The sequence below is a fragment of the Sturnira hondurensis genome, unplaced genomic scaffold (assembly GCF_014824575.4).
Source record: "Sturnira hondurensis isolate 20B ecotype Veracruz unplaced genomic scaffold, ASM1482457v3 Scaffold0010428, whole genome shotgun sequence".
Lineage (NCBI taxonomy): Eukaryota > Metazoa > Chordata > Mammalia > Chiroptera > Phyllostomidae > Sturnira > Sturnira hondurensis.
The window spans coordinates 6,840,687-6,868,617 of record NW_028083059.1 but is presented as its reverse complement, the minus strand read 5'-3'; the positions used below and the strand labels follow the sequence as shown (position 1 = coordinate 6,868,617).

The 27,931-nt window shown below is 38.8% G+C and overlaps 1 protein-coding gene across 2 annotated transcripts in view; it reads left to right on the top strand.

The window, feature by feature from the left end:
- Positions 1 to 10,649, top strand: part of TOMM70 (translocase of outer mitochondrial membrane 70) — a 40,043-nt gene extending 29,394 nt beyond the window's left edge. For both annotated transcript variants that reach the window (XM_037058937.1, XM_037058936.1), the window contains exons 8-12: positions 274 to 381; positions 1,860 to 1,976; positions 4,606 to 4,703; positions 6,060 to 6,182; positions 8,598 to 10,649. In XM_037058937.1, coding sequence (XP_036914832.1) covers positions 274 to 381; positions 1,860 to 1,976; positions 4,606 to 4,703; positions 6,060 to 6,182; positions 8,598 to 8,751 — 600 coding nt within the window. In that variant the 3' untranslated portion in view covers positions 8,752 to 10,649. The remainder of the gene's footprint in view (positions 1 to 273; positions 382 to 1,859; positions 1,977 to 4,605; positions 4,704 to 6,059; positions 6,183 to 8,597) is intronic.
- Positions 10,650 to 27,931: the final 17,282 nt, after the last annotated feature.

Genomic DNA, 27,931 nt, shown 5'->3' with positions numbered 1-27,931 from the left:
TGTCTGTAATTTTCAAGAAGAAAGGGTTTCTTGCATAAGAGTGATCAAAAGTGCAGTGCAAAAATGGGTTTATAGTGCTTTTTAAAAAATTGGACTCTAGTTTTAAGTTTTAGAAGCTTTCCTTTAAAATTATAAATTTTCTAGCTCACTGTTTCTAGAAAGTAATTTGTATTGAACAATTACTACATGATTAGTATTGTGCTGAGCTGTGATAAGAGACAGTACGTACCGGTGCACCTTTTTTTGAGTTGTGTTTATGTACTTTTTCCTTAGCTGAAAATACTGCTTGACCAAGTTGAAGAAGCAGTGGCAGATTTTGATGAGTGCATTAGATTAAGACCTGAATCTGCTCTAGCACAAGCTCAGAAATGTTTTGCATTGGTAGGTTCCACTTTCTTTTGTATATTCCTAAACATCATTGTTTCCCCACTGTTAGCAAAAATGAGTATATCATTGTCTACGAAGTCATCTTTTTCTTTTTCCCCCAAAGGATGTCTATAGGGGAAACATGTTAGTTCAGAGAAATAGAAGTTTGTACATATGCTGCTTCTGTATTTCTCGGGATGTGTTATTGGAGTTCATTGCAATAGCTGTTTAGCCCCAGTTCTTATGCTCTCCTGAACAGCACTCTCCCCCCACTCCTCTGCCACAATTACAGAGAACAAAGAACTCTGAGGAAATAACTGCGTTCATGACACCATGTGCCTGCTCTCTCATCTCGCCTTTGTAAAGCTATTAATATTCAGAAGCGCAGTGCTGAAAATAAGCCCATTTATTGTGAGGTGTAGGACTCCCAGTAACTCTGTAGCTTGAGTCCTGAAAGAATTTTTCTTTTAAAGGAAGAAATTAGGTCACAAACACATTTACAGTTATGTGCCAATGAGGATATGAGGATATTGTCATTTACAGAACAATGAGGATATGTTCTGAGAAAAGTATCATTAAGCGATTTTGTCTTGGTGCAAACATCATAGAGCACACTTAACACAAACCTAGCTGGCATAGTCCACTGCAGGAGGCCCTGTGGGGTAGCCCGTTCCTCCTAGGCTACAAACCTGTACCGCAGGTTGCTGTACAAAACAATGTGTCATTGAATCAAGTATGAGAAAATGATGAAGAGACGAGGTAAAATGTGAGGTGTATGAGGCTGCTGCCTGCGTAACACAGCATGCTGTTCCTCAGCAAACTTTTTTATAAGTAGGAAGAGCACACGCTGAGATAATGATCAAATGTTTAGTATAGTATAGTAAACACATAAATCAGTAACACCATCTATATCAGTATCAAGTACTAATGCACCTTTGATAGTTGCATGTGCTATATTTTTATACAACTGGCAGCACATGGGTTTGTTTGCACAGCATCACCACAAATACATGAGTGAAGCATCATCGTGATGTTAGGACAGCTAAGTTGCTGGGCAGTAGAAACTTTTCAGCTCCATTATAAACTTATGGGGCCACTGTCATAAATGCAGTCCATCCTGTGTATTATAGATGAAAAGTGGTATTGATAAAGGAATGTTACTATACTTTTCGTAGTGATACTAGGTTAGATGTAAAACTCCCCATTTGTATGCCAAGTTAAGTTCTGACACGGGATGCCCTCTTCTAGAGTGTGGAGCATCCTGGAATTTGTACAGTGGCAGCCGAGTGCTGGCTGTGCCCGGCCTGCGCATCCCCTGCTGCTGAGCCGTTTCCCTGGATCCTTTTAGATCCAAATGCAGCAAATTATGTTAGCAGATCACCTGCCTTTCTGGAAGTATTTATGTCATTTTGTGTGACTTTTGTAATATGTTTTAACATTCCATAAGTTTTGAGTTCTTGATTTGATAGCCCTGTTGTGATTTTTTAAAACAGTATCGCCAGGCATATACAGGAAACAATTCTTCACAAATCCAAGCAGCTATGAAAGGTTTTGAAGAGGTCATAAAGAAATTTCCCAAGTGTGCTGAAGGCTATGCACTATATGCCCAGGTAATGTGATATTTCATACTCTTTTAGTTGCCAGTCCTTTTTAAAAGGTCAGTATTTATATTCTGAATTCCAGTAGGGAAGTCAGAAAACAGTGCTTCCCTGGATGTGACTTCTGTGGAAGCAGAAGGCTTTGTTCCCCCTCTGATTCTCTGGGCCCCCGGGATGGTCCTGAATCACCGCAGGAGGGGCTCCTGTGTTACACAATTTAAAAACCATGAGGCTAAACTCATCACATAGGGAAGCTTAAGCAGAACATTTCCCTCATGTTTTCATTTGGATTGGATTTGCAAAATCTAAGTAGGAAACTTTACCACGGTATTTTGCCAGGCATGATGTGCTCCTGTGTATAATGCACACCCATGTTTTGTGCACATTATACACAGGATTATTATGCCCGTGGTGTTTAATCATTATACTTGTGTATAATGCACATCCTTATTTTTCCCTTTTCCCGTTATATACGGCAAAAGACAGTATATTCATTTGGTGGGGAAAATGTTTCTGGAAAGGGTTTTTTGTTTTTTGGTTTTTTTTTTTTCAGTTTGACCATTGTCTTTCTAAATGGTTAGATAGGCTGTAAGAGTTCATTTTAACTCCTCTCTGGTTTGTCTAAAATTCTTGAATTAGGATTGAAGCCATGGGAAGTGTGATTTAAACTTGAATTATTTTCACTTTATAAAAAAGTATTTTAGAGAGAGGGAACGAGAGGGAGAGAAAGGTCATGTGGTTGCCTCTCACACACCCCTCTTGGGGGCCTGGCCCACAACCCAGGCATGTACCCTGACTGGGAATTGAACTGGCAACCCTTTACTTCCCAGGCCAGCATTCAATCCACTGAGCCACACTAGTCAGGGCTATTTTTACTTTTTAATTGTGGTCTGAAATCTTTGAAACTTACTCATTTTAAATCAGCCACTTAAATATAAATGATTGACCCTGGCTGGTGTAGCTCAGTGGATTGAGCGTGGGCCTGCAAACCACACAATTGTGGTTCGATTCCCAGTCAGGGCACATGCCTGAGTTGCAGGCCAGTTCCCAGCAGGGGACTCACGAGAGGCTAGCAAGATTGATATTGATATTTCTCTCCTTCTCTCCTTCCCTTCCCCTCTAAAGATAAATAAATAAATAAATATTAAAATATATATATAAATGATTGGCTTCTTATGAACATAGTTAAGACCTTTTACTCCAACTAAATGATTTCTGAATGACTGTTTTCTCTTAGTCTTTAAGTTAAAAGTTATTGGTATCTACATAAACCATCCATCTCAATCCTCTGTAATTTCTTTTCTCTTTTTAATTCTAAAGAAATGTTTTCATACCCACTTACACAAAATTCAACAGGGTAAAATTTAAGTTTTATAGAATGGATAGCATTTAAAATAGGACAGATGCATATTAAAGCTGTATGCCCTTTGTATTGAGTAGGTACACTTGCCGTTATGCCTTATATTAGGAGCAAAGCAGAAGGTGACACCTCCACCTGCATCACTGAAATGGAATTCAACAAGGCTTTTCTGGTGCAAATTTCTATAAGCAGCTAAAAGAGCAAAGCCACTGAATAGCTTTTAAACAAAGCAGTGTTAGACCCTGGCTGGTGTGGCTCAGTGGATTTAGTGTCAGTCTGCAAACAAAAAGGTCACCGGTTCGATTCCCAGTCAGGGCACATGACTGGGTTGTGGGCCAAGTCTCCAGTAGGGCCCATGCTAGAGGCAACCACACATTGATGTTTCTCTCCCTCTCTTTCACCTCCCTTCATTCTCTCTATAAACATAAATAAATAAAGTTAAAGAGGAAATAAGCCGCAGGAACAACTCTCACAGAGCTTTCCTGATGGCACATTTCCCTGTCACTGTGCACCCTGCAGATGGGTTTGGGCTTGAGCTATCCTTGTTAGCACTAGCATGTGGCAGTGTGCTTGCACTAAAATGTCTGTCCTTTGGTTTCTCTCCTTATTTTTGCTTCAGTGTATATATATAACTATATGTAACTTTATATTTGCACATATGCACACATATAGTTACATATAGTTACACAGTATAACTAAAAAAAAGAACAGACTCAAAGTTTGGGCTTAGATGCTGGCCAGCTGCCAGAGTTACAGTTTTTGAGTGATCTGGTGTCTATATAACCAGCCCTTTCATTTCTGCCGTGGGATTTGCCTCCAAACAGTTAATTCTAGCTGCTTTTTTTCTTTGGTTTTTAAGGAATGACTGGTAACACGTAACAGCATGCCTGAACTTATCCTTCGAAATGAGTGTTGTATTTAAATTCCTTTGGGTATATTTTGATAAATTATGGATAAGTGGCATAAATGCACCTACAGAAAGCTGGTATTAGAACTGGCACCAAGAGTGGGATTCTGTGTGTTCTGCAGTTTTACCACATTGTTTGCTGTTGCATTTAACCACTTACCAAAAATAGAGGACAGTTAAGACTTCATATTTATAACAATGTCACGTAAAATCTCCAATAATTAAGTTGTAACATTTTAAATAAGTTTGTAGCCCCCAAACATCAGAATTTGGTAAGAGATGAATAAGTGAACTAAATTTTAATAATTAAGAAGTAATATACTTTTAACTGTTTCAGTTGACAGTTAATATAACTGAAGTATCTCCTCACCTAGGCATTAACAGATCAACAGCAGTTTGGTAAAGCTGATGAAATGTATGATAAGTGCATTGATTTGGAACCAGATAATGCCACAACATATGTTCATAAAGGGTATGTATTTTTGTGATTCTGTTTGTTCTAGTAAGAAACTACATTTCTTGCAGATACAAGATTTCTTTTGGTCACTGACTAAGGGAAGGTGACTTTGTGTAGCATATCAGTGAGTTAGTTGACAACTTGATTAATGCTGTGGATGCTTCGGTATTAATTTTCAAACTTATATTTTAGTCTTATCTAGCAGTTAATAAATGTGTTATTTTCACTTTAGCTTAAGGATTTCAGTTCTAAACATCCTGTCAAATGTTACTTGTGTAAAAATAGGAAACGTAAAATAAGCTTTTCCTTTTTTTGTGTGTACTTGAACTATCATAAAAAAGAAACTTCATTTAAATCTTAAATTTATACAAAGTAAAAAATTAAGTTTACAAGGTAAGTTAGTAATAAATAGAGCCCAGACTTTTGGACACTTTCTTCTGTTTTTTATTGAGATGTAATCGACATATTACTAGTTTCAGGTGTACAATGTAATGATCCAATATTTATATTTATTGTGAAATGAGCCCTGGTCGGGTAGCTCAGTTGCTTGGAGCATTGTCCCCATAAGCCAAGGTTGCAGGTTCAGTCTCCAGTCAGGGCGCTACAAGAGTCATGGATAAGTGGAAAAAATTGATGTCTCTGTTTGTCTGTCTCTCTCTCTCTACCCCCCTACCCCTCTCTCTTTCTCTGTCTAAAAAATATCATATTGTGAAATGATCACAATAAATGTAACATGTTGTTATACATAGTTACTGAATTTTTTTCTTGTAATGAGAACTTTAAGATCTACTACTGTCTTAGCAATTTTCAGGTATACACAGCACAGTATTATTAACTACAGTTGCCGTGCTATACATTACAGTGCCATGGTTTACTTAGCTTATAACTGGAATCTGCACCATTTCACCCACCCTCACCCCTGCCTCTGGCAACAGTCTGTTCCTGTATCTGCGAGTTGGTTGGTTGGTTGGTTTTTTAGATTCTACATATAAATAAGATCATTCAGTGTTTGACTTTCTGTGTCTGACTTACTTTATTTAGCATAATGCCTTCAAGGTCCATCTGTGCTGTTGCAAGTAGCAGGGTTTCCTTTTTTAAGTCTTAATGATGTTCCTTTTCATGTGTGTGTATTTGTGTGGGTAGGATGCCATGTGTTCTTTATCCACACACCCATCAGTGGACACAGGTTGTTTCATTGACACCTTTTTCATAAGGAATTTAGAATTCAAAGTGAATATAATTGAGAAATAAAAACAGTTTGATAATGATTATATACTGTCTTAGGGGTTTTTTTCTTGTAAATTAAATTATAAATTCATTCCTATCAGTACTGGCCCATGGTCCCACCTGACTGCCTTTTTACATTTGCAGTTTACTTCAACTTCAGTGGAAGCAAGATCTGGATAGAGGTTTGGAGCTTATCAGCAAAGCTATTGAAATTGACAGTAAATGTGATTTTGCCTATGAAACCATGGGAACTATTGAAGTGCAAAGGTAACTTCTAGTATTTGTTCCTAGGAAATTTAAGGCAGCTTCATAAATATATTTTCATGCATCTCATTATAGATGTTATTGTCAATATCCATGAAGTTTTTAAGTCTTAGTATGTTAAGCATTTTGAGAAAAGCTTCCCTTAAAATTATACAGCTTTTATTTGCCTTATTGCATTGTTTTTCCAGTTGAAAACTCATACTTACAAAAATATGCTTTAAGTCAAGCTCTTGGAGACAAGGCCTGCAGTGTGCTTAGGCAGTGCCGTGTAGCATAAGGGTTGGTAGCCAGTTGCCGGAAGATCTACGTCCTGCTACAAGGAAGCAACCAGCCAAGTGACTGGGCAAGTTGCAACATCATCTCTGAGCCTCTGAGTTTTCTTTAAAATTAGGGAGTTGGTAAGATTTTTTGCAACTCTTGCTTCCCATAACTTCTTGTTTTGTGTAAATGTTTATCCAGAGTTGCACTTGAGAGCCACCATTAACAGGTGACAACTGTTACGCCGTAGAGTGCCGTAGAGTGCAGTGTAGCATATAGCATATAGACCAGGTTGACACTGGAGTTGTTGCCCACTTGGGTATCTGTTCCATGGCGAGGTACTGCACTTTCGGTGTTTTCCAAATATTATTTCTACTGATCTTTACAGCAGTCTTTAGTATACTACAAAGTGGAGCCCTGGCTGGTGTAGCTCAGTGGATTGAGCATGGGCCTGCGAACCAGACTATCGCGGTTCGATTCCCAGTCAGGGCACATGCTTGGGTTGCAGGCCAGTTTCCGGCAGGGGCCAGTTCTCTGCAGGGGATGCACGAGAAGCAACCATACATTGATGTTTCCTTCCTCTCTCCTTCCCTTCCCCTCTAAAGATAAATAAATATTTTTTTTAAAAAAAGAATACTACAAATGGAGATTACACGATCCTCAGTGTAATTAAAAAGTACAGACACTGATGTCCAGATGGAGTGACACGAGCTCATATTTCACTGATACCAAAAACCGATCTTGCCACTGTTGCTTGTCAGGAACCACAAGGAGTTGTCTTGATTCCCTGTCATTCAGCCCCTCCTGGGATTCTCTGCTCCAGAGCAGGCAGAATATATATATATAGGCTGATGAAGAATTGTGTGGTTCTTTTGAACCATTCAGTACTGACAGTTGCATGTAAATATTAAATTCTTAATTGCTAATTTGTTAATGGGAATAAAATACTCTTGTATTAAAATAGGATAGGGTAGTGGTTATTAATCTTTTTTTTTTTTAGCAGACCTGTAGATTTTTCTTAGAATAATGTACATAAAAAACACCTGAGTGTTTAGGTTGTTCATAGAGGCTGGGCAAAGGACCCCTGCCTTAACGAGGTTTGATGGACTTTATCCTTGTGTTAATTGTACTTTAAGAAATTCATTCTAAATCCTGTCTTACAAATAAATGTGAATGGATGATTATCCTAGGATTATCCTGTAAAATTGCTGATTATCCTAGGATTTAGCAAATCTGGTGTCTAATATCTGAAGCTTTTTAAAAATAAGTCTATCATGTAGCCATCAATTGTAGTAGGTTAGTTACCCCAAACATATATTGTACTTTTTAAGAGTCTAACTGGCACATGTATGGTAGGGACTTAGTAAGTACTGCAAGATTGCATACGTGTATGTATAGATACAGAGCTAATACTGATTACTTAAAGCAGCTCTTGGTTCTTGGTATTTATATAAAGCCAAACCACACTTAGACTGTAAAAGGTAAATTATATTTTTTGACCAAGCATATTTACCCATTTACTCAAAAATCAGATACTGATTAGTAGGCATTGTATGAGGTTCTAGAAATTGAGAATTTCCCTTCAGGGCCCAGTAAGATTGTCTGCAAACAGATACCTGACTGACTGTCACAGGATCACAACAGGACTGAGGGGCACTGCGGAGTGAGCAGGAGATCGTTCTCACGAAGATACTAGGTTTGAATTGTGCCTTAGGAAGGTGGGAGTTTGACTAGAATCGAGCAAAGCAGCAGTGATAGGTGGCCTGAGCGCGGGCACGGGTGTCCGTATATAGCACAGTGGGGTGAGGCACTGCTCTGTGAGGCTGCTGCTGCTTTCTGAAGGAGTGTCACAAGACAGGAGAGGCACATAGCGCTTAGAAACCAGACAGGAAGCCTGTGAATAAGTCATTTCATTTCTCTCCTCTCACCATTCTTTTCTGTAAAATAAGACTATAAGAGGTACAATAATAAGCATATCGTATTTATAATTGTAGCTGAGATTCATTGAGCACTTTCGGTGTGCATTGTTTTGTTATAAAGAAGCATTTTATTAGAATCATAGTTGAAACTTCCTGGTCAAATTCCATGTAAACACTTATTAACTTCATTGCATTCTGTGCAGTGCTTGTTGAATGAAACACTTAATTGTCGTTCTTTTAGAGGAAACATGGAGAAAGCCATTGACATGTTCAACAAAGCTATTAACCTGGCCAAGTCGGAAATGGAAATGGCTCATCTGTACTCGCTCTGTGATGCTGCTCATGCCCAGACAGAAGTTGCAAAGAAATATGGATTAAAACCACCAACATTATAAAATAGGGGGGACGAACATGACCCTCTTTTTAGACAAAATTTACCCCTTCTTCAACTGAACCCTAAAGACACTGTCAAGAGCTGTGTTGAATGGTGGAACCTGGTGTTTCCTGTTGTGCTGCTGTCCTTCGTTCCATCTGTCCCGTGTCGGTGTTGTGGGAGTGGCTGTTGAAGGAAGTGTGCCGTGTTGCAGCTTTTATTCCCTGTGCAACGAAAAGCTTAGAGCCTGTTAACGAGTTATCCAAACAGTTGAAGAGTACAAATGATCATTGGCCATGCAAATAAAAACTTTGATTTGTTGATTTGGCTTTTTTTTTTTTTGAGGAGGGCGGGGGGATGATTGCATTCTGAATGATTTTGTCTCTGTATTTGTGTAATACAAGTATTTTGTAGCATGTTGGTTTTTAAGTTAACGTAGTTTAAGTGCTGTAAAATAGGTTTCCTTTAGATTCAGTTAATCCCTTTTAGGTTTTTGTTTTGTTTTGTTTTTTTAAGGAAACAAATAGGAATTTTGTTTTTAAGGCAGCAAAATTGAGGGCCCTTGAAACTGTTGTCAGCATGCACAACGCCTTTAATTCTGCAGAAAGGTAGACTCAGCGGCAACTCGTAAGCCTTCTGAGCCCCTTCAACTCTAAAGGATACTGTACATCATTCATAAAGTTCGCAACAGCTGGTTTGTATATTATTCATAAATTATGCAGAAGCGAATATACTAATGATACACATGCTGGAAGACTCCAGTAGCAGGTAAGGTGAAATGAAAGTGTTTTTAATTGTCCATGGCCATTTTCTGTAATAAGTGCTATTAAATAGTGTACTTTTTAAAGAAAATGCAAGTTGGTTGTATGTATAAAGATGAAGTGTGATATGTGGGAGTATTAGCTTAAAATTTCTAATGAAGAAAATGTGGCTAAAGGTTCAAAAAGGATGTAATTCTTCGGGCCAGAAGCATAGTATTTTCTGACATGTAGTGCTTCAACTGTGGCTAAATGTGCTCAAGGACTTTTGAGCCAGTATTTTACGAGATGCTGAGCCCGCACGGAGTGCCTTTCAGTTGGAGGGACCTTGGTCTCCAAGGCTGACTGCCCACATCCCAGTCTTCACTAGGGGTACTGACAGCAAATTCTTTTATTTTCTCTCTCTACCATGTTGTCCTACTTAGAAATCACCCCCCCCCCCCCCGCCATTGCCACTTTTATAGACCATCCTTTTGCTTATATGCTGCATTTTCTGGTCATTGTGTTCTCAAGGCAGCTCCTATTTTGGGCAAAGAAGATTTATTTAAGCCCAAGAGTAGTAAAACATCAAACCCTTAGTTACACTTTTCTGGAAATGAAGTCCCATTGGAGTTTACATTGCTGGGAGTAAAGGAGCCTGTTGCCCCTCTTTTAAAGGGTGCTTTATCCTATTGAAACCAAAAAGATTTTGTCTATAAATGCTGTTGTTTTAGAAACTGAGAAATTACTCCCTTCCAAAGTCAGTCTGGGAAATACCGAGGAGACCTCTAATTGGCAGAGGCAGTTAATGATTTAAGATGACGTGGATAATGGGAAGTATGAGAACTCTGCATCTTAGTTCTCTCTTATGATAACCCCGGAATACAGAAATGTTCTACATCTCTGAACAACCTGATTTTTAAAAAGTTTTTATTTGCATGGCTGTGTTTACATGAACACTAATATTTTCTTCTACTCTTCTCCCTTCCTGCCCCTTGGGGATGGGAAGAGAAACACACAGGAAACTGAAGCATGTGCCATTCAATACTGTCATTCCAGATCCTCACGGACTATTGCCTGTTCTGGAAAATATTTTAACCTGCACTGAAAGCTGCACCTGTCTGTATCTTTACTTTTGTAAATGACCTCACATGTAAATTCACCAAATAAATGTTACATTCAAGCTTTTCTATCTATTCTTGAAATCTATTTGCAAGTCATAACATACTGGTAGAATGTATGATCCCCCCTAAAATAGCTACACCCGGAACCTGTGATTGTTACTTTATATGACAAAAGTAAGCTTTGCTGATGTGATTCAGTTAAGAAACTTGAGCTGGGAAAATTATCTTTAATTGTGGAGAATTTCCAGTTAGGATGCCAAAAATTACATACTATGTGGTATGGAAACACAAATGATGATAATAAATTCCTCTAGACTTGAGGGATAACTAGGATTTAGATATGGATCTTTTTACATGGGAAATAACCAAAATTTTTTAAAAATCTAAGTGAGGTTCATTATGAGTCTGAGCTGAAAATAAGCCATCCTAGGTAAGAGTCCAGCAAACTGGTGGAGGGCAGAATGGGGCTGCAGGCATCTGAAAGTAACTGAAGCGAACACGTGAGCAGAAATGAGTCTTAAGAAACTGAGTGGAAAAGTTTTTTACAGGTGTGGTTTCTGTTTTGAGGGAGAAACTTTGAGAATGAATCCATGGACACAATAGTTGAGCACAAAGGAATACAGTTGTAAGCTTTAAAATATTTCAGGAAGAGGCAGAACCACAACACTGCCCACATGTTCCTCCATTCTTCCACACTCTTGTTCATTCGATGAATTAAGAACCGGTCAATTGAGTAAGTATCCTTGTAGTTATATACCGTATTAGTTTTAGTTATTTGACTGGAGATCTGAAGCTTAATTCCTGCTCTTAACAAGACCCATTTTATTCTAAAGTGTGTTCTCTTCCAAAATTCCAACAACTAGCTTTAACTATCCTCCAACTTTCACCCAAAAAGAAACCGCTGAATGATGGTAATTTGGTGAAATACGAACACTGCAACACACAGGTAAGCCCGCAGCACCGACTGGCAATGTGTTTGGTCGGTGCAGACATCACAGGAGACCCATCTTTTCCCTTTCCTTCCCTTGGATGCATCAAACCCGCTTACACCAAAACCTAAACAGCAGTGCTGAGGAGGCAGCGTAGGAAGACAAAACTAGAGTCAGCGGAGCACTAGTTTTAACCTCAGTTCTTGTCTAAGCCCCCTTTCACTTGGTGTGCATTGCACAGACCTAACTTGTGGTGGCAGCAGGGAGTCCTTCCCTAAAAATCTGCTGGGTGTCACAATCAACTATGTAGTCATTTTAAACCCTGTAATGTTAGTGATTTCTTCCTCTGCAACCAGCACAACACCCATTATGTTATTAGCTCAATTTCAAATAGCTCGGCCCAAGTCAAACAGCACACCCTGGATACTTCAACATACACTATCACCCCCATGAGGGGGCCACTCCAATGAGCCAAATCTTACCTAAGTTGCAGGTGACAGATTCCAACTACAGAGTGTTCAAATAAGCCATGGCCTACCTTATTAAAAAGTCAGTATAGGGGAGTAACTTAAAATACTTTTTAAACACTGTAGACTGCAATGGTCTTCCACTGAAAGGGGAACAAATTCAGGGTTCATTTTGACCAGCTATTACATTCTTACAGGTGAAATTGGGTCCCGTTACACAGACATTAGTTACCCAGAAGAACACGGCAGGAGCGGCTCTGGGAATGCAAGCCGGAGTGTACCAGGGCAGCAGGCTGGTGAGCTGCAAGGGAAGGACATGGTGAATCTAGAATTCTATAATCAGCAAAAATATCTTCTAAAAAATGAAGGCAAAATGAAAACTCACAAGATTTTAAAAGCTGAAAATTAATCACCAAGCATATCTACATTACAAGAAATGCTGAAGTCCTTTGAGCAGAAGGAAAACTGATCTACACAAAACGAGTAGCAGGAATGGTAAATAGGTCAGTAAGGAAGGCGTTTGCACACTTTAAAAATCTAAAAGATCTCTGGCTGTTTAAAACAAACACAGTATGTAGGATGGGGTCCACCCATGTGTAGAAGCGTGGTGACGATACAAAGGGGGGTGAGGTGTGCTCCTGTCACATTCTCACATGTCAGCTGGTAGGTACATGCTGGAGGGATGACTGGTATGGCAGGCTGTATACTATGAACAACAAAGAATTATACTTTATAATCCAACAAAGGAGATAAAGTGAATCATAGAATGATACTCAGTTACTTCACGAGAAAGGAGAAGGAAATGGGAAACAAATGGGATAAACATAAAATGAAAAGATGGTATATATTTAAATCCACCCACATCAGTAAGCACATCAAACATTAAATTGGTCTATAAACATCCCAAGTAAAAGGCAGATTGTCAAACTGGATAAAAATGCATGACCCAACTGCATGCTCCGTTTCATATGGAGACAAATAGGTTAAAATTAAAAGGATGGAAGATCAGCATCGTCTTCCCCCTTAAGGGAGAGATTCCATCATTTCCCCTCCCCCTTAAATTTACAAGTGGAACAACTATAATTCAAAAAAGGACGCCCTATTCCACAAACACTTGGAAGATCTTACACACGGTGACACTTAAGGTGGCTGTACTAAAACGAGCAGGGGGGCAGGACAGTGAGAGGCAGGCGTCATGCTGCCCACATGGCTCCAGTGAGTGGAGTGTGAGTGGAGTGTGGGAGGAGCTGGGCTGCAGCCCTCACGCTGGGCCTGACGTCTAAGGGGCAGAAGCACTTTCCTCTGCTCATCAGGACAAAGCCAAGTGAAGGTGGCTGGGAGCCTAAAATGGATGTCCACAGCCTTTATTAAGGGGTGGGCAGTGAGAGGTGCCACAAGACTATGAACTTGCCTCTTGTGCCCACACTCTCTGGCAGGGCCTGGTAAAGAAAACAGACATGCCCAACAACACAGTGAAGAAAAAGGACGCTATCAACCTGCTGAACTGTTAAGACCAAAACACTATAAACCTGAGAAGAATACTACCTCAAATGTGCAGGCAGAAAAACAAGCCATCAAATACCATGAACAACCAAGGTAACTTGGTAGCACAGAAAGAAAATGAAATCTCCAGGACTTCTGGCCAAGATGGAGGCATAAGTAGACACACTGTGCCTCCTCACACAACCAAAAGAAGGACAACAACAATTTAAAGACAAAAAACAACCAGAACTGACAGAAAATCGAACTGTAGGGAAGTCCGACAACCAAGGAATTAAAGAAGACACACTCCCCCAGACGGGTAGGAGGGGCAGAGACAGGCGCTCGGAGAGGACTCACTGCAAAGCAGCGGCTGGTGGACCCCGGGCGGGATTGTGGAGTGGAGCGCGCAAGGCTGCAGTGGCTGCAGCTGGTGGAGCAGCGGTTCCCACACTCGCGTGCAGATAAACTGGGAAGAACAACTGAGGAGTGAGACAGACTACCCAACCCAGAGCTCCATTGCGGAAAATAAAGCCCCAAACCAAAGATGAGGCTTTATTGAAAACACTGGTGGGGGTTGAGGCAGCAGTGGGAGAAACTCCCAGCCTCACAGGAGAGTTCAATGGAGAGACCCACAGGGTCCTAGTACGTACCCAAGCCAACCCACCCAGGAACCAGCACCAGAAGGGCCCGATTTGCTTGTGGGTGGTTGGAGAAGTGACTGAAAGCCAGGCAGAGAGCAGAGCAAGCTCCATTGTTCCCTCTCAGACCCCTTCCCCACATATAGCATCACAACCCAGTGACAAGGGTTACCCGGCCCTGGTGAATACCTAAGGCTCTGCCCCTCATACATAATAGGCATGTCAGGACAAAAAAATGGCCCAAATGAAAGAACAGATCAGAACTCCAGAACAAATACAACTAAGCAATGAAGAGATAGCCAACCTATCAGATGCACAGTTCAAAACACTGGTAATCAGGATGCTCATAGAATTGGTTGATTTGGGTTGCAAATTAGATGAAAAAATGAAGGCTACACTAAGTGAAATGAAGGAAAATGTACAGGGAACCAATAGTAATGGGGAGGAAACTGGGAATCAAATCAATGGTGTGGACCAGAAGGAAGAAAGGAACATCCAATCAGAAAAGAATGAAGAAACAAGAATTCAAAAAAATGAGGAGAGGCTTAGGAACCTCCAGGGCATCTTTAAACATTTCAACATCCGAATTATAGGGGTACCAGAAGGTGAAGAAAAACAGCAAGAAATGGAAAACTTATTTGAACAAATAAGAAAGGAGAACTTCCCCAATCTGGCAAAGGAAATAAACTTCCAGGAAGTCCAGGAAGCTCAGAGAGTCCCAAAGAAGTTGGACCCAAGGAGGAACACACCAAGGCACATCATCATTACATTAGGCAAGATGAAAATGAAGGAGCGAATCCTAGAAGCAGCAAGAGATGAGAGGACAGTCACCTACAGAGGAGTTCCCATCAGACTATCAGCTGGTTTCTCAAAAGAGACCTTATAGGCAAGAAGGGGCTGGAAAGAAGTATCCAAGTCATGAAATCCAAAGACCTACAGCCAAGATGGTTCTATCCAGCAAAGCTTTCATTTAGAATGGAAGGGCAGATAAAGTGCTTCTCAGATAAGGTCAAGTTGAAGGAGTTCATCATCTCCAAGCCCTTATTATATGAAATGTTAAAGGGATTTAACTAAGAAAAAGAAGATAAAAAATATGAACAGTGAAAGGACAGCAAACTCACAGTTATTAACAACCACACCTAAAACAAAAGCAAACCAAGAGGATAGCTAGATCAGGAGCAGAACCATAAAAATGGAGATCACATGGAAGGTTAGCAACAGGGGAGTGGGAGGAGGAGAAGGGGGAAGGTACGGAGAATAAGTAGCATAGATGGTAGGTAGAAAATAGACGGGGGAGGGCAAGAATAGTATGGGAAATAGAGAATCTAAAGAACTGGTGACACATGGACATAAACTAAAGGGGGGGAATGGTGGGGGAGGGGTGTGAAGGGTGGAGGGGAATAAAGGAGGGGAATGGGACAACTGTAATGGCATAATCAAATATATTAAAAAGAAAAAAGGGATTTATCTAAGAAAAATAAGATAAAAATATGAACAGCAAAATGACAGCAAACTCACAATTATTAACAACCACAGCTAAAACAAAAACAAAAGCAAACAACTAGAACAGGAACAGAATCACAGAAATGGAGATCACATGGAGGGTTATCAGCAGGAGAGTGAGCTGGGGAGAGGGGGAAAAGGTACAGAGAGTAAGTAGCATAGGTGGTAGGTAGAAAATAGACAGGGGGAGGGCAAGAGTAGTATGGGAAATGTAGAAGCTAAAGAACTTATATATATGACCCATGGACATGAACTAAAGGGGGGGAATGTGGGTGGGAGGGGAGTGAAGGGGGAAATGGGACAACTGTAATAGTATAATCAATAAAATATATTTTAAAGAAAATGAAATCTCTAGAAACTGAAAGCCATGGAATACAGTGTTTTAAATGACAGAATTCAAGGTTTCAGTTATTAAGAAACTCAATGACATAGAAGAAAACTCAGAAAGGCAGTTCAAAGAGCTCAGGAATATAATCAGTGAACAAAAATAGTACTTTACCAAAAAGAATAAACTCTACAAAATGAACCAAACAAAATTCTGAAGTTGAAGAACTCAATAAAGGAGATGAATCCAACAGAAAGCACTGGAAATGGAGCAGACAAGGCAAAGGAGGGAATCAGTGATCTTGAAGACAGAAACCTAGAAATGACCCAGGAGGAAGAAGAGAGAGAAGGTAAACAATAAAAGACCTCTATGAGAACGACTACATTAGAACAGGCAACACCAGGGGCTGTGCACTGTGTGCCACTGGGGTTGGTCAGGAATCTCAAGACGACTGGGCAAAAACTTGCTCTAAAAGCCATTGCCTGGAAGCTTTTGGGGAAATCATACCCCAGGACCAGAAGGCCACTGGTAACTCCCTGAAATCCTGGAACGACAACCTCACCTCCAGGTTGGCTACTCTACTTGAGAATCCACCTGCTATTACTGGGCTTACTGCAAGGCCAATTTAGTAAAGACCAGTTTGGGAGATAATTTTGAGAAGAACTTTAATGCCCTAATGTTTCCTGTTCTAGAGGATAAGTCTAGTGTTTTGGTGGATGCCAAAGAAAAAGAAGATGTAAGAAGTTGTGCTGAGTTTTTTCTCTCTCTCAAAGACCATTATTGAGCAATATGAGATAAATCTGGAGAAGATGAAGTACATAATTTTATTTTATTTTTTTTAAGTTTTTTAAAAATTTATTTTATTTTATTTATTTATCTTAGAGGGGAAAGGAAGGAGAGAGGAAGAGAAACATCAATGTATGGTTGCTTCTCGTGCATCCCCTGCTGGGAACTGGCCCCTGCCAGAAACTGGCCTGCAACCCAGGAATGTGCCCTGACTGGGAATCGAACCGTGATCATCTGGTTCCCAGGCCCGTACTTGATCCACTGAGCTACACCAGTCAGGGCTTGAAGTACATAATTTTATTTCATCGGATGGCCATTGAGGATTTGAACGAAGTCTTCCAGAAACCAAATTAGACAAGGATATCCCTACTGGCCTCACAAGCCGATTGAGAATTTATAAACTTGAATCTGGGAGAAAGCTCTGGCTGTCATATTATAAACTCTGGACATTAAAAATAATTATGCAGTAGAAAAAAAGAGCAATATGAGGATACAGGGAACCTACTAAAAATGATGAAAACTTCCTTTGCTATGGAAAGAACTGGACTCTAGAAATATAGGAAGGTGTTAGGAAGCCTAATTATATCAGTGCAAAAATATGTTCTTCAAGACATTTCATTCAAACTGTCAAAAATAAATGACAAAGAATTATCAAGGCAGCCAGAGGGAAAAGACTAACTTAAAAAGGAAATTCCATTAAATTACTATAAGATTTCTCATTAGGAACATTACAAGGCAGAAGTGGAAGGAAATATTAAAAATAATGAAAAACAGGAACCATCAGCCAAGGATAATATACCCAGCAAAAGTATCCTTCAGGTGTGAAGGAGAAATAAAGGCTTTCCAGACAACTAAAAACCAAGAGCATTTACCACCAAGGGGTCAGCATTACAAGAACTGTTAAAAGGAGCTACTTCACTGGAAACAAAGACAAGCATACACAAAACTTTGAGTAAAATGACTTACAGACACACAGAAGCAGAAAACTATAACTCTTTTTTAGAATAGTATATTAAACGGTTATAACAAAGGTTTAAGAAGAGAAGAGGAATTAAAGATAACTACAACCACTGTAACTTTGTAATTAATGCACAAATATAAAGGGATAATTTGTGACAACAAAATAAAAAAGGGGATGAGAAAAAGGACTTAATATTTACATATGATGAAAGCAAAAAGGTTATCAGAAGAAACAAGTCTATTGTGTGTGAGGCATTTCACACAAACCTAATGGTAATCATGGGACAAAAATACAGAGCTGATACATAACATTAAAAAAAGAGAACAGAAACAAATCATACAAAACTGCCAAACTAAAATAGCAGAATCACAAGGGAAAAGAAGCAACAAAGATACAGAGCAATCAGGAAACAGAAGGTAAAATTGCTGTAGTTAGTCCTCATATATCAGTAATCACCCATAGTGCAAATCGACTGAACTCAGCAATCGACAGGCACAGAGTAACAGGATGGATTAAAAAATAAGACCCAACTGGATGCTGCCTACAGGAGAATCATCTCAGCTCCAAACACAGGCTTGAAGTGAGGGGTGGAAGATGATGCTTCAAGTGAATGGCATCCAGAGAAAGCAGGTGTAGTATTACTTATACCACACAAAATAGATTTCATAATTTAAAAGGATAAGGGGGTGATATCTAAAATGTACTAAGAACACACCGAATATCCAATTAAAATGGGCAGAGGACATGAAAAGAAACTTTTCTAGAGAGAACATATAGATTGCCAACAGACTCATGAAAATATGCTCAACATCACTAATCATCAGAGAAATGAAATTAAAACCACAATGAAGCCCTGGCTGGTGTAGCTCAGTGGATTGAGCATGGGCCTGCGAACCAAATGATCACAGTTCAATTCCCAGTCAGGGCACATTCCTGGGTTGCAGGCCAATTCCCGGTAGGGGTCAGTTCCCAGCAGGGGATGCACGAAAAGCAACCATACATTGATGTTTCTCTTCCTTTCTCCTTCCCTTCCCCTCTAAAAAGATAAACAAATAAAATATTTAAAAAAATAAAAAATAAAAATAAATAAAACCACAATGAGTTATCACCTCACACTGTCAGAAAGGCCATCATCAACAGATCAACAAACTACAAGTGTTAGTGAGGATGTGGAGAAAGGGGAGCCCTCATGCACTGTTGGTGGGAGTGCAGACTGGTGCAGCCACTGTGCAACACACTATGAACTTTCCTCAAAAAATTAAAAATGGAACTGCCTTAGGACCCAGAAGTTCTAAATCTAGGTATATACCAAAGAAACCCATAACACTAATTTGAAAGAATATATGAGCCTCTCTGTTCATTGCAGCTTTATTTACAACACCCAACAGGCAAAAACTGTGACTGTTCCCTTTAAGATCAAGAACAAGACAGGAATGCCTGCTTTCTTTCATCTTTCTTATTCGACAAAGTCCTAGAAGTTCTAGCCAAACCAATAAGACAAGAAGAAGAATAAAAGGCTTCCAAATTGGAAAGGAAGAAGTAAAACTGTCTTTATTTGCAGGTGACATGATGCTGTACAGAGAGAACCCAAAGATTCCACTAAGAAACTACTAGAACTGATAAATGAATTCAGCAAAGTAGCAGGACACAAAATTAATATCCAGAAATCAGTTGCATTTTTATATGCCAATAATGACCTAACGGAAAAGGAAATGAAAACAATCCCATTTAACATTGCTTCAAAATGAATAAAATACCTAGGAATAACCTAATCAAGGATGTAAAAGACCTGTACTCAGAAAACTATAAGACACTGAGGAAAGAAACTGAAGAAGATTCAAATAAGTGGAAGCATATACCATGTTCATGGGCAGAAAGAATTAACACCATTAAAATGCCCACACTACCCAAAGCAATCCATAGATAGAAATTATATCCAATCAGGATACCAATGACATATTTCACAGAACTAGACCAAATATTTAAAAAATTTATATGGAACCACAAAAGGCCCCAAATAGCAACAGTGACCTTGAGAAAGAAAAACAAAGTTGGAGAAGTCATGCTACGTAATATCAAACTGTAAGGCCATAGCAATCAAGACAGCATGGTACTGGCATAAAAACAGACACACAGATCAATGGAACAGAACAGAGAGCCCAGAAATAAACCCACGCCATTATAGTCAATTGATATTTAACAGAGGAAGCAAGTTATTCAATACATAGTTTATTCAGGTGCTGGGAAGATTGGGCAGATACGTGCAGAAAAATGAAACTAGACCACCTTCTCATGACATAAACAAAAATAAATTCAAAATGGATTAAAGACTTAAATGTTAGACCAAAAACCATAAAAATCCTAGGAAAAAACATAGGCAGTAAAATCTCAGACACTGCTTGTAGCAGTATTTTTCTGATATATCTCTTCAGGCAGGGGAGACCAAAGAAAACAATAAACAGAACTACATCAAGCTAAAAAGATTTTGCACAGCAAAGGATATCATCAACAAAATAAAAAGACAACCCACTGAATGGGAGAATACATTCACTGATACATCTTATAAGGGGATAATATCCAAAATTTATAAAGAACTTATAAAACACCAAATATACATCCAATCATAAAATGGGCCAAGGACCTGAATAGACACTTCTCCAAAGAGGACATACCGATGGCCAATAGGCGTAAGAAAAGATGCTCAACATCCCTAATCGAGAGATGCAAATTAAAGCCACAATGAAGGATCATCTCACAGCTATCAGAATGGCTACCATCAATAAATCAACAAACAACAAGTGCTGGCGAGGATGTGGAGAAAAGGGAACCCTCATGCACTGTTGGTGGGAGTGCAGACTGGTGCAGCCACTGTGGAAGACAGTACAGAGACACCTCAAAAAATGAAAAATGGATCTGCCTTTTGACCCAGTAATCCCACCTCTGGGAATTTATCTGATGAAACCCAAAACACTAATTACGGAACATAAGCACCCCTATATTCACTGCAGCATTATTGACAATTGCCATGACATAGAAGCCATCCAAGTGCCCATCAGTAGATGAGTGGATGAAATAACTATGGGACATTTACACAATGTTATCACTCAGTTGTAACAGTGAGAATTTTACCCTTTGTGACAGTATGGATGGACCTGGAGAATATTACTCTAAGTAAAATAATCCAGTTAGCAGCAAATACCATTCGATTTCACTCCTGTGCAATCTAATAAACATAGAGACAGACTCATAGAGAGCAGGCTGATAGCTCTGCGGATGTGGGGAGTTTGAGGGCTGAAGGCACTAGACCATAAGAAGGACTTATGGACATGGACAACAGTGTGGTAAGTGCAGGGAGGAGAGGGCATAAGGGGGATAAGTGAATAGAAAAAATAAAATAAAAACAAAAACATTGAAAAAATAAATCAAAAATGAAAGTTACAGTGGACACCACAAAAATGCAAAGGCTTACACAAGAATACTATGAAAAGCTATATGCCACCAGATTGAATAACCTAGAAATAATTGACAAATTCATAGAAATATATAGCATTCCTAGACCAAATCATTAAGAAATGGAACTAAGTGGATCAATGTCAGGTAAAGAAACTGGAACAGTAACCACCTCTTTGAGGAAGACTCGGCTGCAGCTGCTGTGGAACCCCATTCCACCCTCTTCTGCTTCTGACTCACCTCTGTTGGCTCTCACCAAGGAAGGCAACGGTCAGAAAGCCATGCCAGAGCCATGGCTTACAAAGGCACTGGGAAAGACACCCATGCAACCAGAGGTGTGACTCACCAAATCAGAATTACTCTAAGCAGCTGCGATGTGAAATCTTTGGAGGAGGTGTGCTGACCCGATAGGAAGAGGGAAGGAAAAGAGCCTCAATGTGAAAGAACCAGTTCAGACACCTACCAACACTGAGAATCACTGTTAAAAAGAGCTCCCTGGGGCAGTTTTTATGTTCAATATTATTCTAGATTAGTTTTGGGTGCACAGACTTGGAATCATTTCCAAGGGGGGATCCTGCAGATCCTCACTGATTTGCAAAGTCCTTCTGAGACCGTGCATGAATTACTTCTGTCAGTACTGAACCAGGAACAGAGGCTGAACTCACCACCACAGACACTTAAACCAACCTTTGTAATAAACTGACTATCAGTTGTTAAAAAAAAGAAAAAGAAAGAGAAAAAGAAACAGTAGTCAAACACCTCTCCCCCAAAAAACACATGTTCAGGACCAGATGGCTTCACTGGTGACTTTCACCAAACAGTCCAAGAAAATTTAGTACCAATCCTTATCAACATCTTCCAAAACACTGAAGAGGAGGGAATACTTCCTAACTCATTTTATAAAGCCCAGCCTTACCCTGATTCTAAAAACTTCAAGGCCAATATCTCTGATGACCAGAGATATAAGAATCCCCCCAAAATAGCAGCAAATTTAATGCACTGATACATTAAAAGAATCACACATCACAATCAAGTCTCATTCCAGTGATGCAAGGATGGTTCAACGCCTGCACATCAAGCTATGTGATACACAACATTTAAAAAAGATAAAAAGTGTTTTTGATAAGAAACAACATACATTTATGATGAATGCACTCAATAAAATGGGTATAGAAGAAAAGTAGCTCAACATAATAAAGACCACATATGACAAACCCTCAGCTAACAACCTATTCACTGGTGAAATCTAAAAGCTTTTCATCTACAATCAGGGAATGCCCACTTTTGCCACTGTTACTCAACACAGCAGTGGAAGCCCTGGCCAAAGCGACGGGAAACAGAGGAATGATAGCCATCTGAATTGGGACTAAAGAAGTAAAACTCACACTCTGCGGATGACAGGATTCTAAATATAGAAAAATCCGAAAGACTCCACCAAAACTGTCAGAAAATAATTAAACAGATACAACAAAGTTATAGGATACAAAATAAATATACAAAAATCTATTGCATTCCTATATACTAACAATAAATATCATAAACAGAAATGAAGGAAACAATCCCATTAAGAATTGCAACAAGAAGGATAAAATACCTAGGAAAAAAATTAACAAAGGAAGTGAAGGACCTGTACACTGAGAACTGTGTACGACAGTGTTGAAAGAAACTGAACGATACACAAAGAAATGGAAAGATATCCTGTTTTTTGTGGCCTGGAAGATACACAAAGAAATGGAAAGATATCCTGTTTTTTGTGGCCTGGAAGAATTAACATTGTTAAAAAGGCTGTATTACTCCCCTGGCCAGTGCGGCTCAGTTGGTTGAGCACAGTCCTAAAAAGCCAAAAGTTGGCTGGTTCGATGTCCGATCAGGGAACATGCCTAGGTTGTGGGTTTGGTCCCCAGTCAGGAGCATATGTATGGGAGGCAACTGATTCATGTTTCTCTCTCATGTGGCTATTTCTTTCCCTTTCTTCCTCCTTTCCCTTCTAAATAAATAGATATGCTTTTTACAAAGGTCACATTTCCTGAAGCAGCATATACATTTAATGCAACTGCCATCAAAATCCCAATGGCTTTTTTTTTACAGAAGCAGTACAAAAAAAATCCTCAAATTTGTATGGAACCACAAAAGGTCCCAAATAGCAAAAACAATCCTGAGAAAAAAGAACCAAACCAAAGGCATCACACTCCCTGACTTCAAACTATACTATAAAGCTACAGTAGTTAAAACAGTATGGCACTAGAAACACCACAGGCCAATGGAGCAGAACTGACAGCCCAGAAATAAACCCACACACATAAGGGCAACTAATTTTCACCAAAGGAACCAAAAACATACAATGGAGAAAGGAAAATCTCTTCAATAAATAGTTTGGGGGAAACTAGAAAGTCACTTGCAAAAGAATGAAACTAGTCTGCTATCTAACTCGATGCCCAAAATTTAACTCGAAATGGATCAATGATTAAATACAAAGCCTGAAACAATAAAATGCATAGAAGAAAACATAAGCACTAAAGTTGTAGATCTTGGTCTCAGAGGGGTTTTTGGGAACTCATCCCCAAAGTCAAGAAAGAAAAGTAAAAGCAAAAATAAAAGAATGGGACTATATTAAACTAAAGAGCTTCTGCAGAGCTAAAGAAATCAACAACAACAAAAAAAGGAAGCAACTGAATGGGAGAGAATAATTGCAAACAATACCTCTGATAAGGGACTAATATCCAAAATTTTATTAGGAAGTCACATAATTTGACAACAAAAATAACTCCATTGAAAAAAATAGGCAGATGACCTGAACAGATACTTTTCCAAGGAAGACACACAGGTAGTCAATAGATATATTCAAATATGCTCAACATCACTAGTTATAACCGAAATGCAACTCAAAAACCTCAAGATACCACCTCATACCTATTAGAATGGTTATTATCAATGACAAGAAATACCAAGTGCTGGCGAGGATGTGGAGAAAAGGGAACCCTTGCACCCTGTTGGTGGGAATGCAAATTTGGCACAGCTGCTATGACAAGCAGTATGCAGGTTCCCCCTAAAAATTGAGAATAGAGCTACCGTATGATCCAGCAATTCCTCTTCTGGGTATCTACCTACAAAACCTGAAAACACTCATAAAGACATATGTACCTTTATGTTCACTGCAGCATTAGTCATAACAGCCAAGACATGTAAACAACTTAAGTGTCTGTCCACGGATATTTGGATAAAGATGTAGTAAATACATACAATGGAATACTACTCAGCTATGTAAAAAAAGAAATATTCCCATTTACGTCATGGATGGATTGTAGGAGTATTTTATGAAGTGAAATAGTCAGAAAAGAAGAACTATATAACTTCACTCATATACATGAAATATAAAACAAAGGCAACAAAAGAAAAAAGGAACAAATAAAAAAGCTCCAAGATATAGACAAGAGAACAGTGCTCACCAGAGAGGAAGAAGGGTGGGGTAAGGGCAAACAGGGTAAGGGGTCAAATAGAGTATATAGATGTCGCATCCCTGATGTACACCTAAAACTTACATAATGTTATTATCAACTCATGTCATCCCAATAAATTCCATTTTTAAAAAAGGTAAAAGGATGGGTTGAAAAAGGTATGTGGTAATAATAATGAAAAGAAAGAGTGGCATTATTAATATCAAAGTTATTTTAGAGCAAATAATAATACAGCAATATACCACACAGGAAAAAGGCCAATTCATCAAGATGATATAACTGATTACTTATGAACTTGATAACAAAGCTTCAGAACACATGAAGACAATACTGATAAAACTATAGTGATAGACAACCCACAATTATACCTAGATATATCAACAGCCCTTTGTTAACAACTTAATGAGATATTAGACAGGAAGTCAGCAGAGCTACAGAAGACTTAAAAACATTTCAAGACTTAAAAACGACATGACCTAATTGGCATTTATAGATGACTCTGTCACACAGCTGTGGAATACACTATCTTTTCAACTGCACATGGAACAGTGAGTAAGAGAGATCATGCTCTGGACTACAAAACAAGTCTCAGTATATTTAAAAGAACTCAAATTACACAAGGTATGTTACCTGACCATAATGGAATTAAATTACCAATCAGTGAAAACGATTTGGAAAACCCCCAAATATTTAGTAACTAAATAACATAAATAACCCCGGGATCACAGGAAAAGAATCAGAAGAGAAATTACACAGTAATTTATTTATAAAATATTTTATTTATCTTTAGAGGGGAAGGAAAGGAGAGAAATATCAATGGATGGTTGCCTCTCTTAAGTCCCCTGCTGGGAACTGGCCTGCAACCCAGGCATGTGCCCTGACTGGGAATCAAACCACGAGCATGTGGTTCGCAGGCCCCCGCTCAACCCACTGAGCTATACCAGCCAGGGCCCACAGTACTTTAAACTGGATGAAAATTAGAACACAAAGTATCTAGGTTGGGGTGTAACTAAAGCACTACTTAGAGGACAGTTCGTAGCACTAACCACCTCCTGGAAAGGAGGAAAGGTCTTCAATTAGTGAGACTCAGAATCCACTCTAAGAAAAATTTGAAAAAGTGCAGATAAAATCCAAAGCAAGTAGAAGAAAATAAGATCAGAAATTAATAAAGTAAAAATTTAAAAACAGATAAAAATCAATGGAATCAAAAACTGGTTCTATGAAAAGATCAATACAATATATAAACCTCCAGCCACAAGCAAATCTGGAGGCAAGACGCTAACAAGCTACTGCAGCTCTCCCAGACCACTGCAGAGGAGGAGCACGCTCCAAGTCATTCCATGAGGCCAGCAGACCCTGAGACCCACATGAGAAGTATTACAAGGAAAAAAAAAAAACTATACACCAACATGCCTTATGGAGACAGATGCAAAAATTCTTAAAACATTAGCAAATAAATCCAACAATAAATAAAAAAGGAACTTAATTTAATATATTGTGGTCAAATTTATCACAGAAACACAAGATTGGCTTACCAATGAAACATCAATGTAATCCGTGATAAAAACAAACCAGAGAAAAAAAAAGTGCTCATCTCAATAAAGACAGGAGTGGTATCTGAAAAAATCCAGCACCCTTTCCTGATAAAAACTCCCAGCACACTGGGAATAGAAGGGAATTCCTCAAGCTGAAGGAGGGCATCTATAAAGAATAAATGCTTTCTCGATGAGAAATGAAAATGAAAATATGTCCACTCAGTGCTTTTCTGTTCAACACTGTACTAAAGGTTCTATCTGATGCCATATGCCAGAAAAAATAAAAGGAAACAAGATTGAAAAGGAAGAAGCTTTTTTATTTTATAAACTTTATTTACAGGCATAATCATCTTTTAAAAAAATCATATAGAATCTACCCCCAAAAAGCTGCCAAAATAAGTGAGTTTATTAACAAGGTTTCAGGATACAAGATCAAATACATAAATAATATTTTATATACTAGCAGTGAAAAATTGGACACTGAAGTTTATGAAAGAATACTACATAGAGACAAAAAAATTGCAGTCCTTGGAAATCCATTTGACAAAAACAACCCCTGCGTTCTTCACTGTAAAAGCACTGCTAAGAGAAACTAAAGAAGGCCTAAATAACCGACGAGACATCTCATGTTCATGGGTCAGGGTTTCAGTACTGTTAAGATGTCAATTTCCCCCAAACTGCCCTCAAGAGTTGATGTAATCCCAATCAAAATCCCTAGAGACTTTTCCATAACAATTTAGAACCCGATTTGAACGACTTAGAATAGTCAAAATGATTTTGGGGAAAAAAAAGTCAAGAGGACTAGTATTACCTGACTTTAAGACTTATTTATAGCCCTGGCTGGTGTAGCTCAGTGGACTGAGTGTCAGCCCGTGAACCAAAAGGTGGCTGTTTTGATTCCCAGTCAGGGCACACTCCTGGGTTGCAGGCCAGGTCCCCAGTAGGGGGCATATGAGAGGCAAACACAGCAACTATGAAAAGCAGTATGCAGATTCCCCCTAAAAACGTTGATGTTTCTCTCCCTCTTTCTCACTCCCTTCCCTGCTCTAAAAATAAATAAAATCTTAAAAAAAACAACAACCTTATTATGAAGCTATAGTCATCAATGCAGTTCCTTTCTGGTGTAAAGATATACAGAATATTAATGATGTAGGGTCTACAACCAGATCGAGAAATATACAGTCAATATATTTTTCCTGAGGGTGATGACAATACTCAATAGGCATAGAATAAAACTGACAATCACAGACAAAAAAAAAAAAAGACTCTTACACCATATAGAAGATTAACAATTCAAAATGAATTATACGCTTAAATAAGATAGTCTTAGTGACCTTGTATTTGATGATTTACATAATGCATAAATACATTTACATAAATACAACTTAAAAAAGACAAACTTCAAAAGAAAAATATTAATCAGCCTTCATGAAAATTAAAAACTTTTGCTTTTTAAGTAATGCTCTTTAAAAAATGAAATGACATTTTTCTCTCAGACTTGGAGAAAGTATCTGCAAAACATTAATATCTGAAAAGGACTTTTATCAAGGGTATATAAAGAACTCACACTAATCAATAAACCCAATAAAAATATGGGGGAAAGAGATGAACGGACACTACCAAAGTAGATAGATAAGCAAAGAAGTACACGAAAAGATATTCAGCATTATTATTGATTAGAAAAATATAAATCAGAACCACAATAGAATAGCATTACATGCCTGTTAAAATGGATGAAATTAGTCAGACTGATCACACCAAGTGTCGGTGAGGATGTGCCGCACTCGGACTCGGACAGACTGAGTGACGG